This window comes from Lampetra planeri, chromosome 74, assembly GCF_965212315.1.
Source record: "Lampetra planeri chromosome 74, kcLamPlan1.2.h2, whole genome shotgun sequence".
NCBI lineage: Eukaryota > Metazoa > Chordata > Hyperoartia > Petromyzontiformes > Petromyzontidae > Lampetra > Lampetra planeri.
Window position 1 is genome coordinate 4,153,461 of NC_136179.1, and position 14,817 is coordinate 4,168,277.

General features: G+C 44.1%; 1 protein-coding gene across 1 annotated transcript in view; it reads left to right on the plus strand.

Moving 5' to 3' along the window:
* Positions 1-14,817, plus strand: part of LOC144737838 (uncharacterized) — a 122,530-nt gene that overhangs the window by 49,799 nt on the left and 57,914 nt on the right. Inside the window, 2 exon segments of the mRNA XM_078620712.1 lie at positions 7,640-8,153; positions 12,322-13,008. Coding sequence (XP_078476838.1) covers positions 7,640-8,153; positions 12,322-13,008 — 1,201 coding nt within the window.

Consider the following 14,817-nt stretch of genomic DNA (forward strand, 5'->3'; position numbering starts at 1 on the left):
TTGTTATTCTAGGAATTTGAATTCTATTATAGCCCTGCACCCCCCACAGTTCGCATATCCAACCCCCGGTTCGATGGAACGTTCGCTTTACATACATATGAGCAGAGTGCGATTATAATACTTCTAATGAGATTTGAATACCGTACCTCAGTTTATGTTGTAATGAATTAGGAAACCAGTCTATAGTCGTTTAATGTTGAGTGTTATCGTTTATAGTGATACAGCTGAAGTCATAGAGGTGAAACGGCCTAAGTGTGTACGAATGTAGATAGGGCGTCGCCGTTGGTTCGTCCACCCATCCCGCCTCAAGACTTATGTCCGTCCCCACCCGGACAGCTCATCCCCATGTCCTGTACAGCCCAAGTCTGGTGTGTCCGACGTGGTGGGGTGCTTGGCAACGGAAACCGTACGCCAAAGGAAATGTGTTTTGCCTCCCACAGTTTCCGAGCCCCTGAGGCCCGGGGTGCTTCAAGGATCCCCCACGTGTGAGGAATCGGTGCCTGGAGCCCGGTCATGTTTCTCAAAAGAAACCAGGGACCTGCCTAATCCTTCAAGCCTGTGGTGCGAACCCTTGACGCCCCGAAAGGCACAAGATTCCACCATGGGCGAGGGACCGGCGTCGAGAACCAGGTCAAAATGCGCAAGGTTGCGCTCGTAAGATCCACGCCCAACACACGGACAATTACGTCGTAAATGTGAGCTAATTCTTCGGTAGTATTCGCTAAACACCGATGGCACTAGCCTACACTAAGTTATGTTTAAACAAAGTAAACTTTAGTCGCTCAAATCTCAACTCAGATAGGATCATCTCAATTATTTCCATAGACGTGTAGGTCCCACGAGAGCAGAGCCGGCGGGCAAACAGCCGAGCGGCAGTTGGAGCAGAAGCAGAAGTCGCTGCTTTGTCATCAAACGGTTTCGTAGCTGCTGTAGTTGCTTCTGTTACTGTTATATACGCAGCATGGTGGTGTCCCGTGATAGGATAACGGCATTTATTTTAAAAAATAAACTGATCAAACCTACCAGATCAACGCCCTCGATCGATATACTGTTACATTGTAAACTCTCACACTGTGAACTTTAACATTATGAATTCCAACAATATCACTTAAACATTAAAATATACATTTGAAGAATATACAAATTACTGTAAACTAGTTTTATAGTAAACTCTAACAATATAACCTATGAGCTTTACATTATAAGGCTATGCAATAGCATTATTAACTAGTGTTATAGATTAGAACAACCTACATTGAAGTGTGATATTCGAATCGCATTCAAATTATTCGAATCACTCCGTGGTCCTCTTCGAATCACACTACGGTCGTAAGTATGTAACATGCATGCATGTAACATGTCTGTATGTAGTAAGTATATGTGCATTGTATATGTCTGTTTGTAGTAAGTATATGTGCATGTAACATGTCTGTATGTAACATGTCTGTATGTAGTAAGTATATATGCATGTAACATGTCTGTATGTAACATGTCTGTATGTAGTAAGTATATATGGATGTAACATGTCTGTATGTAACATGTCTGTATGTAGTAAGTATATATGCATGTAACATGTCTGTTTGTAGTAAGTATATGTGCATGTAACATGTCTGTATGTAACATGTCTGTATGTAGTAAGTATATATGCATGTAACATGTCTGTTTGTAGTAAGTATATATGCATGTAACATGTCTGTATGTAACATGTCTGTATGTAGTATGTATGCATGTAACATGTATGTATGTAATACATACATGTAACATGCATATGTATGTATGTAATACATACATGTAACATGTAAGTATGTAATACATACATGTTACATGTGAAGTATTTGAATGACGGCAGGAAACTCCTTGACGGGTAACACACTTTTTATTAAATCTTGACTTGTCACTATACAACGAGTGGTCTCTATTCCTCGGACTACACCCACTTCACTCGACACGTGTAATTACTATTCCTCCGGCTACACATACTTCACTTGACTCGTGTAGCATCTATTCCTCCGGCTACACACACTTCACTTGACTCGTGTAGCTTCTATTCCTCCGGCTACACACACTTCACTTGACTCGTGTAGCTTCTATTCCTCCGGCTACACACACTGCACTTGACTCGTGTAGCTTCTATTCCTCCGGCTACACACACTGCACTTGACTCCGTAACGTCCGTGAAGCCTACAGGCCCACCCCGGCTTGGGCGTGGGCCACAACCTCCGAGTCCCACGAGCCGGCTCTCTCACAGACGTTCGGCCCCGGGTCCCAGGGTTCCGCCTCTTCCTCCGTCTTCCGTCTTCGCTGGTACTCTCTCCCCCGTGCGCCTGTGCGCATCCCCTTATATAGTCCCCGCTCACGGGAGACGGAGTGTATGCGGACCTCGACGTGAGCATCGCTCCTTAGTTGACCAATCACGCCGCGCTGTTCCTACGATCCGTTTTCCCCAGCGCGTGTTACCACTACACAACCAATCACGCCGCGCTGCCACACGATCACTCCCTCTCAAGCGCGTCACCGGCACACAGCCAATCACCACCACACAACCCATGACCCCGCGCTGACCCCTGATCCCCCACCGTCAGCGCGCGTCACCAACACACACAGCCAATCCCTACGCACTGACACACGATCCCTACCTCAGCGCGTATCACCACTACACATGCATACATATGTGAAACGGAACGTGCAGGATCAGGATGGGATTAAAACTATTTGAATAACACTTTGGTGGTATTAGGATCAAGCTGTCCACTGCTGGATGAATGTTCCATCTCAATGGTATCAATTAGCAATATATATAATTGTAATTCGATTCTTATCCTGCATTTCCTACCCCTGGTTCGCATATTCACTTACCATCCGTACGACCACAGTGTGAGAGATTAGCATGATGTTAATGTAAGAAATAAGCATGTAACTGTAGAAAAGCAGGAGAGCGGCCTCCTCGACGAGGGAGTGCAACCCAACGGGTGCAATCCAAAGGGCATGAGAGCATGATTTATAATATTAAATGTTTGAGTTTAACATGTGAGAGTTTACAATCAAATGCGCCGATCAAGGGCGTCAATCGGGTGCGATTGATCAAAGTCTTTAATCATCACGGACCACCACCTCCCTGCGTATATAACTTCAGAAGAAGCAACAACAGCAGCAACAACACATTTCGAGGGCGACGCTGCTACTTCTGATTCTGCTGCTTCCGCTGCCCGGCTATTTGTGGCCGGGCCCTGCTCTCGCGGGACCGCACACGTCTTTGGAAATGATTGCGATGATCATGTCTGAACTGAGAATTAAGTGACTAAATATTACTCTGTTTAACCATAACTGTATGTAGGTTAGTGTCATTATGGCTCAGCGAATACTACTCATGAATGAAGTCACACTGTTTAATGACAGAAATTGTAATCATTTTGGCTGCACGTGTAGAACAAGTCACCTTCCTTGTCTAGACGCATTCTAAACGCAACATTGTACTTAAATGTTGCTAAAATAACGTCTACACCCAATTCAACATGCAGTTCCACCTCGGCCATGAGCAACCCACAGCACGCGCAGAGGGAGGAGACCACGAGGGAGACGGCCTCAACTTGAAGAGTAAGTTGACAAACTCACGGATGCCATCACGCAGCTGCTACAACGCTTGTCGGATGAGACGCTGCGTCCCGCGGCGCCAACCAGGCGAGTAAATGAAGAGCAGAGCCCGAATCGGAAGCCGCCATCCGATCATCAGCAGCAGTAGACAGCGTGATTCTAATAGGACCACGTTGTTATTATAATAATTTTAATGCGATCAAAACCGCGCACCTCCCAGGTTGCATTCACGACTCCCGATGTGCATCTACATATAACATACATTCTAGCTCAGTGTAATGCTAATACGACCAGAGTGTTATTCTAATCATTTTAATCCGATCCTAATCCCCCAGTTCGCATATCCAACCCCCGGTTCGCATGTCCAACGGACATACATATTACATACGACCATAGTATGTATGTAATATGCATACATATGTGCAGTGTGATTCTATTACGAGCACATTGCGCTTATCATACTTCCCATGATATTCTAATATTGATTTGAAGCTTTCGTAACTGCAGGAATTAATACTCGTTTGTTCTTTCGGTAAAGTCACGTAGGTAGAAATAAAACAAAATAAATCACGTTTCGGACAAAACACAAACGCCTTCAGGTGGAAATCGCGATATCCGCGATGTCTGCTGTGACCAAAACGATGTCTGCTGCAGTCATCGTTACGTCCGATACGTCGTTTCTAGGCCAGCTGCCAAGTCGCCTCGTAATGCACAGCGACGGCTACCACTGAGAGGGGTGTCCAATTTAAAACGCGATGAGATGAGAGATGCGAGAGGCTCATCGCATGCAATGCACTCTGAGATGCATTCGACGTCAAGGGAGGTAGCTCTCTCGACCACAAATCACCGACGGACACTTTTTTGAAATCGTGGATGTGTTGAAGCGACCAAATGGTCGTGCACTCATTCTTCACCGCTTACAGTTCAGATCTTGCTTCCCGCCCTGGCTATTATTGCTGCTGCATTGACCACACAGATCCACACCCATTCCGTCAAAGTGGACGTTCAGGATCTCTATCGATGCCATTTGAAATGCTTAGGACATTATGTGCAAGGGGTCAATTAGAACATACATATAAAAATGTCAATCTCGATTTGAAGTTTTCGTGACTACAGGGATCCATACTCTTTGGTTATATCGATACATTCACGTAGGTATGAAATCAAATAAATTAAATCACGACGTTTCGATGGCCATGTCGTTATTGCAAGAAAATGTATTACTGTGGTTTCCCACCTGATGATGATTGCTTGTGTTGCAATCGAAACGTCGTGATTTATTTTATTTTATACCTACGTGACGTTACCGAAAGAACCAAAAAAATGTCACTTCAAATTATTCAGCTAAATTTGCACAGCAACGCCACCCATTACTGTGAAACTGCAGCAGTCGGTGTGAGACACAGCTGCACCTATCTCAAGGATAGCCTGGCGCCATGAGAATGACAGCACCAATACTAAGCACACTCACTGGCCATGTCGTTATTGCTGTTTCTTTTCAGCTCGAATTAATCCGCCACACATTACACCCACGGACGATGGGAAGATGGCGATGTCTCCCGTAGCAGCAAGGTGGAACGGTGTCGTGTTGTCTGTACACAGATCTGTGCCAGCTCAGCCCTCCTCCTCACTCGTCGAGGCCTTTGAAGTGAAGACAGAGGTTGTGGAGAAGGAGACGAAGGAAGAGGTGAAGGAGATGATGGAGGATGAGGTAGAGACAGAGGAGGAGAAATCGGAGGAAGAGAATGCAAAGGAGGACGTGATTGTGATGGTGACAATGGAGGAGAACACGGAGGGAGAGGAGAAAGACAATACGGAGATGGAGGACAAGGAGACAACAAAGGATGAACAGATGGTCGTGGTGGAGGACATGGAGACGACGGACAAAGGGGAAACAATGGTGGTAGAGGAGGAAGAGAAGACGGTGTCGGAGATGGTGGTGCCAGAAGTTGAGGAGGAGATGAAGGAGGAAGAGATGGTGCTAGCGGAGGAGAAAAAGATGGAGAAGATGGAGGTGGCGCAGGAAGAGGAGGAGGAGGTAGAGGAGAAGATGGTGGTGGAGGATGAAGAAGATGGGATGGAGGAGGATGAGACGGAGGAGAATTCGGAAGAGGTGCAGGTGGAGATGCACGAAAAGAAGAGGAAGCGAGGTGGCCTCGCTCGCGTGGCGAGAGCGATCGCCTCACTCCTCCGCCGCGTGCTGCTTTGTGGTGGCAGGTCCACCGCCCAGTAGGGGTGGTGGCGGTGGTCGTGCATCGGTGCCAACCGTGACCACTATCACCACACTACCCGCCCACCCCGTGATACTCGCTACACACACCACACGGGTCCCCAGAGAGACGGTGCCACTGGGACCAAAGCTGGGGAATGAAGCTGAGCAGCAGATGCCAGGACTACAGCGGAGAATGACTGCTGCCAGGAGACCTCACATCACACACACACACACACACGGGACTATGTCATTAGCATAGCCGGCCCCACACTGGGCCCCTTCCATGCTGGTTTTCATCCAGGCAGTCCTCATGGAATGACCTTGCCATGGTCGTATTAGCATTTTATTGTGCTTGAATGTATGTTATGTGCAAATGCACATCATTAGTCGTAAATGCGAGGGAGGGGTTAAGAGGTGCACGTTTAATCCAGTGTTAACATTTATTTTAGCATCATATTTAAGGACACTGTTGTTGATAAGAATTCGTCTAGACGTGGCACGTGCCTTGTTCTACTCGATCAACCAAATTTAGTACAATGTTGGTCATACAGGAGTGTGATTTCATTCATGAGTAGTATTCACAGAGCTCCTATGACACTAACCTACCTAAAGTTATGGTTAAACAAAGTAATCTTGAGTGACTTAATTCTCAGCTCAGACATGATCATCGCAATTATTTCCAAAGACGTGTGGGGTCCTGCGAGAGCAGGTCCCGACTACAAACAGCTGGGCAGCAGAATCGGAAGTAGCTGCGTCGCCCTCGAAATGTGATGTTGCTGCTGTTGTTGTCGCTGCTGTTGTTGCTGTTGTAGTTGCTTCTGTTGCTGTGATAAACGTAGGGAGGTGGTGTTCCGTGATGGGATGACGCCTTTGATTAAAGCCTCTGATCAAACTCACCCGATTGACGCCCTTGATCGTCGCATTTGATCAACTCTGATATTGTATACTCTCACATGTTAAGCTCTATCATAGTGAAACATAATATTATAACCTATGAACTACAACCAATCCATTGTAACGCTGTAAAAGAATATTACCTATTGGGTTTCACTCCCTCGTCGAGAAGGCCGCTTTCTTACTTTTCTAAAGTTACATGCTAATTTCTCTGCATTCACTTTAAATCGAGGACAAAGTTTTTCCATTTATTCAAAATAAGCGCACAATTACACACTGAGATGCACTTACATATTCATGCATGACGCACAATGGGCACATTACAATTCGGTATGTTAATAGACATGCGGATTGTACCTTCCAAAATTAACAATCGAATGTAAATATCCTGAAAGACAAAGGATACGGATCCTAGGGCGGGAGTTATAAGGCAGCTCAGAAGCAGAGCTTATTGCCATTTCGAGAGGGAACTTGATGAGGTTGGACGCTCGTCTCGTCGCTCTGCTGATCGCCCTTCAACCGCGAGACAACGCAGCCTGGCGAGCACAATTGCTGCGTCGACAGTTAGGCGACTTTGCGTCGAGAGAGTTCGTGGCGACATCTTCAGACGTGTTACAGACATCGATATACCGTGAATCTCCAAGTAAGTGTCTATTTTCGCGGATAAAATCTTAAACGTGTTCGTCGTCAAATTTACGGGATTTTTTTTGCGTCTCGGTTAGACGCGAGTGTCGTTCTTGTTTTAGCAGTTAACAAAATCCAAAACTCAACGCTGAACATCCTTGCGGCCGATAGCGTACTTTTGACTCGATAACACCGCTGCTGTTACTACGCTCACATGGAGCAGAGACTCTCTCCACAGCCCCACGTACACGGATGCAAGAAGCCATTCAATTGCTCTGTGTGTGGGAAGACATTTTCATGGCCATCACATCTTCAAAGACACCAGAGAACACACACGGGCGAGAAGCCGTTCCTGTGCCCTGTGTGTGGGAAGACATTTGCACACTCGTCACATCTTCAGAGTCACGAGAGAACACACACTGGTGAGAAGCCATTCCCGTGCTCTGTGTGTGGGAAGGCATTTGCACAGTCATCACATCTTCAGAGTCATCAGAGAACACACACGGGCGAGAAGCCATTCCTGTGCTCTGTGTGTGGGGAGGCCTTTACACGGGCATCAACTCTTCAAACTCATCAGAGAACACACACGGGCGAGAAGCCGTTCCTGTGTTCTGTGTGTGGGAAGGCATTTTCACTTTCAGCAAACTGCCAACGCCATCAGAAAACACATACGGGCGAGAAGTCATTCCTGTGCCCTGTGTGTGGTAAGACATTTGCACACTCGTCAACTCTTCAGAACCATCAGAGAACACACACGGGCGAGACGCCATTCCTGTGCCCTGTGTGTGGGAAGGCATTTGCACGGTCATCAACCATGAACAGGCATCAGAAGGTTCACAATGATAGGAAACTGAAATCAAAAGTTGAAATTCAAGGTGCTGCAATGAGTCCTGAAGAAGTTTCCACCTTCGATCCCATGCAGTTGGATCCCGAGAGATGGCTGGATGTAATGGAGTGGCTCGAGGATCAAACCGAGAGCTCGGGGTGAAATATAATGTTGCATGCGGTTATACCTTTTAAGCCGTATCGAGTACTTTTGTGTGTAATTTTTACCATTTTAGTTTTACAGTTTTTGTGAGAGTTTATTGACGTACCCAGTGGTGGTTTGTAATGTTATCGGATTACTTGCCGAAGTGGTGTGATGAGCACTGGTCGTTAAGTGTTTCTGTTGAGCTAAAGTTGGAATGCGTCTGTAGGTACATCTTTACTCAACATTTTAAACGGTTTTTTTTTCAAGTATATAGCTTTTTTTGATTGGTATTAATCGACTTTAGATAGCCGATTTCAGGATGTACATTGATGACGCGTTCGTTGGATATATGGCCTTGACATAGACGCACAGTAAACACATGTGGTGAACTAATAAGGAAATCATGGGGAATGAAACTTTAACGCTTTGGTATTCCTGGAACGGAAATGGTTTGCATTGTACTGGAAATGTGTGAACATAGGACATAATAAATATTCCCTTCGAGTTTTGACGTAAAAATGATTGCAGATGAATAAAAACGTATTTTTAACAAATGTTTGTCCGGTCTTTATTTTATAATGTTCCTAGCAAAAACATGTTAAGAGAATTTCAGGTGGAGGATCTCCGTCACACAAGTGTGCCCTTAACTGGCAGCATCTTGGCTGTCTACACGATTAACACGTGTTCCTTGAGGGGAAAGATCCCCGTAGTTAATCGTTCATCAACGTAACAGTCCCTAATCCTGAAGTATGTCGGGGATAAACTGTACTCTATAACATGTAAACTGTAATACTATAAACGATAACACTAAACATTAAACGATTATAAACTAGTGTTTAATTTATAACTATGTAAACGTAGGTAAGGTATTACAATATCATTAGAAGAACACTGGTTGTATAAGAATCGCACTCTGCTCATATGTATGTATAGTGTACTGCTAGATGTCATCGAAAAACAAAAGACGGAATATATTTATATAAATACACGCACAAACCCATTATAAACTCATGACATTATGAATCGTTACAATTATTATGACAATCACAAATTGTGACAAAGCGAAATTCCCACAAGCAAAACACCACGCTCACGTGACGAATTCTTAAACAAACTGCAACACTCAAGTGACAGAACGCCGCAATAAAAACAACATCAATGGACAAATCGTAAAAACAGACAACACAGGCACGTTAATAGCTGTTAGAAGAAGACAACACCTAACACCTTCAACTATACACATCATACAGCCAACTCGTAAATGGGGCGGTATATGACAGCCTTCGCTGCTGTCGACGGGGCCAAGCAGCGAGTGTTTAACTCCATTGTTTCAGAATCCGTGTCATCACCCGGCGACAACGACTTAGCCAAACTACATCTCCCCAACAAGGCAGCCTTCCCTATGCTGTGTATTTTAGCACTATATTTACGGACGCACTTGAAGATAACAATTCGTCTAGAAAAGGCAGGCGACTTGTTCTACCAACAGGATTTCAATTTAAATCCGAAAGAAGTATGAGTGCATTCATGAGTAGTATTCACTAAGCCCCGATGGCACTAACCTACACACAGTTATGATTAATCAAAGTAAACATTAGTCGCTCATCCCAGCTCAAACATGATCATACCAATTATTTCCAAATCCGTGTCGGGTCCCACGAGAATAGGGCACGTCCACAAACTCTCAAATTGTAAACTCACATTGCATACTCTAACATTATAACCTCTAAGAATATAACCTTTAAACTATGAGCTATACATTTCAACGCTTTAAAATAACACTACAAACTAGTGTTATAGTAAACTATAATGTTGTGAACTCGTATTACAGATTAGAACACCGTACATTGAATTGTGATATTCGAATCTCATTCGAATTCTTAGCTTCACACTCGTGAGTATGTAACATGTATGTAATATGCATGAATGTAATGTCTGTATGTAACATGTATGCATGTAATATGGACGTGCGAACCAAGGGTGGGATATGTGAAACGGAAGGTGCAGGATCAGGATGGGATTAAAATTATTTGAATAACCCTTTGGTGGTATTAATATCAAGCTGTCCACTAATGGATGAATGTTTCATCTAAATGGAATCAAATAACAATATTCAGTATGAATATGTAAAATAATCGCACAAACCCAATATTAGCCCGTGAAATAATGAATCATTACAATTGCAATGACTCCGGACTCACACTGCAGAGGGTTATTTTATTTAGCCTTTAACGCGGTTTCAGACCCCAGGCGTCACGATATAGCAACGACGACGACGAGACAGCAACCAGCCAAAACAGCCCCAAACCTCGTTCCTCCCCCTCTCTCATTCTCGGCGTGAACCTTCGCCCACACTTGGTCTCGCCTTCCCTTCTCGAACTCTCTCTTTCTTGTCCCTTAGTTGATGCACTGTCTTTAGATCACCCACTTCTATGACCTCTACCTGACCCCGCCATGGGCGGAGCAACTTGGGGGACATACAGATATGTATGTAAATTATCTGTTCAATCGAACCGGGGGTCGGATATGTGAACTGTGGGGGGGGGGGGTACAGGGCAAGAATCGCATTCAATTTTTAGAATAACAATATGGTCGTATTAGCATTTTAATGGACTTTAATATATGTTACGTGCAAATGCAAATCATTAGTCGTAAATGCGAGGGAGGGGTTAAGAGGTGCACGTTAAATCCAGCGTTAACATTTATTTTAGCATCATATTTAAGGACACTGTTGTTGATAAGAATTCGTCTGGACATGGCACGTGCCTTGTTCTACTAGATCAACCAAAATTAGTACAACATTAGTACAATGTCGGTTATTCAGGAGTGTGATTTCATTCAAGAGTAGTATTCACAGAGCCCCGATGACACTAACCTACCTAAAGTTATGGTTAAACAAAGTAATCTTGAGTTACTTAATTCTCAGCTCAGACATGATCATCGCAATCATTTCCAAAGACGTGTGGGGTCCTGCGAGAGCAGGTCCCGACTACAAACAGCTGGGCAGCAGAATCGGAAGTAGCTGCGTCGCCCTCGAAATGTGATGTTGCTGCTGTTGTTGTCGCTGCTGTTGTTGCTGCTGTAGTTGCTTCTGTTGCTGTGATATACGCAGGGTGGTGATGTTCCGTGATGGGATGACGCCTTTGATTCAAGCCTCTGATCAAACTCACCCGATTGACGCCCTTGATCGTCGCATTTGATCAACTCTGATATTGTCTACTCTCACATATTAAGCTCTATCATAGTGAAACATAATATTATAACCTATGAACTACAACCTATCCATTGTAACGCTGTAAAATAATATTACCTATTGAGGTTCACTCCCTCGTCGAGAAGGCGCTCTCTTCCTTTTCTAAAGTTACATGCTAATTTCTCTGCATTCACTTTAAATCGAGGACAAAGCTTTTCGATTTATTCAAAATAGGCGCACAATTACACACTGAGATGCACTTACATATTCATGCATAAAGCACAATGGGCACATTACCCTTCGGTATGTTAATAGACATGCGGATTGTACCTTCCAAAATTAACAATCGAATGCAAATATCCTGAAAGACAAAGGATTGGATCCTAGGGGGGGAGTTATAAGGCGGCTCAGAAGCAGAGCTCAATGCCATTTCGAGAGGGAAATTGATAAGGTTGGACGCTCGACTCGTCGCTCTGCTGATCGCCCTTCAACCGCGAGACAACGCAGCCTGGCGAGCACAATTGCTGTGTCGACAGTTAGGCGACTTTGCGTCCGGAGAGTTCGTGGCGACATCTTCAGACGGGTTTCAGACACCGATATACCGTGAATCTCCAAGTAAGTGTCTATTTTCGTGGATAAACTCTTAAACGTGTTCGTCGTCAAATTAGCGGGAATTTTTTGCGTCTCGGTTAGACGCGAGTGTCGTTCTTGTTTTAGCAGTTAACAAAATCCAAAACTCAACGCTAAACACTTTAAATCGAGGCCGATTGCGTACTTTTGACTCGATAACACCGCTGCTGTTACTACGCTCACATGGAGCAGAGACGCTCTCCACAGCCCCACGTACACGGAGGCAAGAAGCCATTCAATTGCTCTGTGTGCGGGAAGTCCTTTTCACGACCATCACTTCTTCAGAGACACCAGAGAACACACAAGGGCGAGAAGCCATTCCTGTGCCCTGTGTGTGGGAAGACATTTGCACACTCATCAACTCTTCAAGACCATCAGAGAACACACACGGGAGAGAAGCCATTCCTGTGCTCTGTGTGTGGAAAGGCATTTGCACACTCGTCAACTCTTCAAGACCATCAGAGAACGCACACGGGCGAGAAGCCATTCCTGTGCCCTGTGTGTGGCAAGACATTTACAAAGTCATCACATCTTCAGAGTCATCAGAGAACACACACGGGTGAGAAGCCATTCCTGTGCCCTGTGTGTGGGAAGGCATTTGCACACTCGTCAACTCTTCAAGACCATCAGAGAACACACACGGGAGAGAAGCCATTCCTGTGCCCTGTGTGTGGGAAGGCATTTGCACAGTCATCACATCTTCAGAGTCATCAGAGAACACACACGGGTGAGAAGCCATTCCTGTGCCCTGTGTGTGGGAAGGCATTTTCACACTCGTCAACTCTTCAAAACCATCAGAGAACACACACTGGTGAGAAGCCATTCCCGTGCTCTGTGTGTGGGAAGGCATTTGCACGGTCATCAACCATGAACAAGCATCAGAAGGTCCACAATGATAGGAAACTGAAATCAAAAGCTGAAATTCAAGGTGCTGCAATGAGTCCTGAAGAAGTTTCCACCTTCGATCCCATGCAGTTGGATCCCGAGAGATGGCTGGATGTAATGGAGTGGCTCGAGAGTCAACCAGAGAGCTCGGGGTGACTGAAAAAATATTATGTCATGTGGTTATACATATTAATCCGTATCGAGTATTTTTGTGTGTAATTTTAGCCATTTTAGTTTTACAGTTTTTGTGAGTTTAATGACGTGCACAGTTGTGGTTTGTAATGTTATCGGATTACTTGCCGAAGTGGTGTAATGAGCACTGGTTGTGAGAGGGTTCAATTGTAGTCGTTAAGTGTTCCTGTTGTGCTAAAGTTAGAATGCATCTGTAGGTACATCTTTGCTCAATATTTTAAATATTTTTTTGTCAAGTGTACAGCTTTTTTTGATTGGTATTAATCGATTTTAGATAGCTGATTTCAGGATGTACATTGATGACGCGTTCGTTGGATATATGGCCTTGACTTCAACATAGACGCACAGTGAACAAACGTGGTGAACTAATAAGGAAATCATGGGGAATGATACTTTAACGCTTTGGTATTCCTGGAACGGATATGGTTTGCATTGTACTGGAAATGTGTGAACATAGGACATAATAAATATCTCCTTCGAGTTTTGACGTAAAAATGATTGCAGATGAATAAAAACGTATTTTTAACAAATGTTTGTCCGGTCTTTATTTTATAATGTTCTTATGTCAAGAGAATTTCAGGTGGAGGATCTCCGTCACACAAGTGTGCCCTTAACTGGCAGCATCTTGGCTGTCTACACGATTAACACGTGTTCCTTGAGGGGAAAGATCCCCGTAGTTAATCGTTCATCAACGTAACAGTCCCTAATCCTGAAGTATGTCGGGGATAAACTGTACTCTATAACATGTAAACTGTAATACTATAAACGATAACACTAAACATTAAACGATTATAAACTAGTGTTTTAATTTATAACTATGTAAACGGAGGTAAGGTATTACAATATCATTAGAAGAACACTGGTTCTATAAGAATCGCACTCTGCTCATATGTATGTATAGTGTACGTGGAAGGATCGGGTATAAATTATTACAATTACAACATAGTCATGTTTCAATCACGATTTTCACTGCTAGATGTCATCGAAAAACAAAAGACGGAATATATTTATATAAATACACGCATAAACCCATTATAAACTCATGACATTATGAATCGCTACAATTATTATAACAATCACAAATTGTGACAAAGCGAAATTCCCACAAGCAAAACACCACGCTCACGTGACGAATTCTTAAACAAACTGCAACACTCAGTGACAGAACGCCGCAATAAAAACAACATCAATGGACAAATCGTAAAAACAGACAACACAGGCACGTTAATAGCTGTTAGAAGAAGACAACACCTAACACCTTCAACTATACACATCATACAGCCAACTCGTAAATGGGGCGGTATATGACAGCCTTCGCTGCTGTCGACGGGGCCAAGCAGCGAGTGTTTAACTCCATTGTTTCAGAATCCGTGTCATCACCCGGCCACAGCGCCTTAGCCAAACTACATCTCCCCAACAAGGCAGCCTTCCCTATGCTGTGTATTTTAGCACTATATTTACGGACGCACTTGAAGATAACAATTCGTCTAGAAAAGGCAGGCGACTTGTTCTACCAACACGATTTAAAATTTCTATCCGAAACAAGTATGAGTTCATTCATGAGGAGTATTGACTAAGCCCCGATTGCACTAACCTACACACAGTTATGATTAATCAAAGTAAACA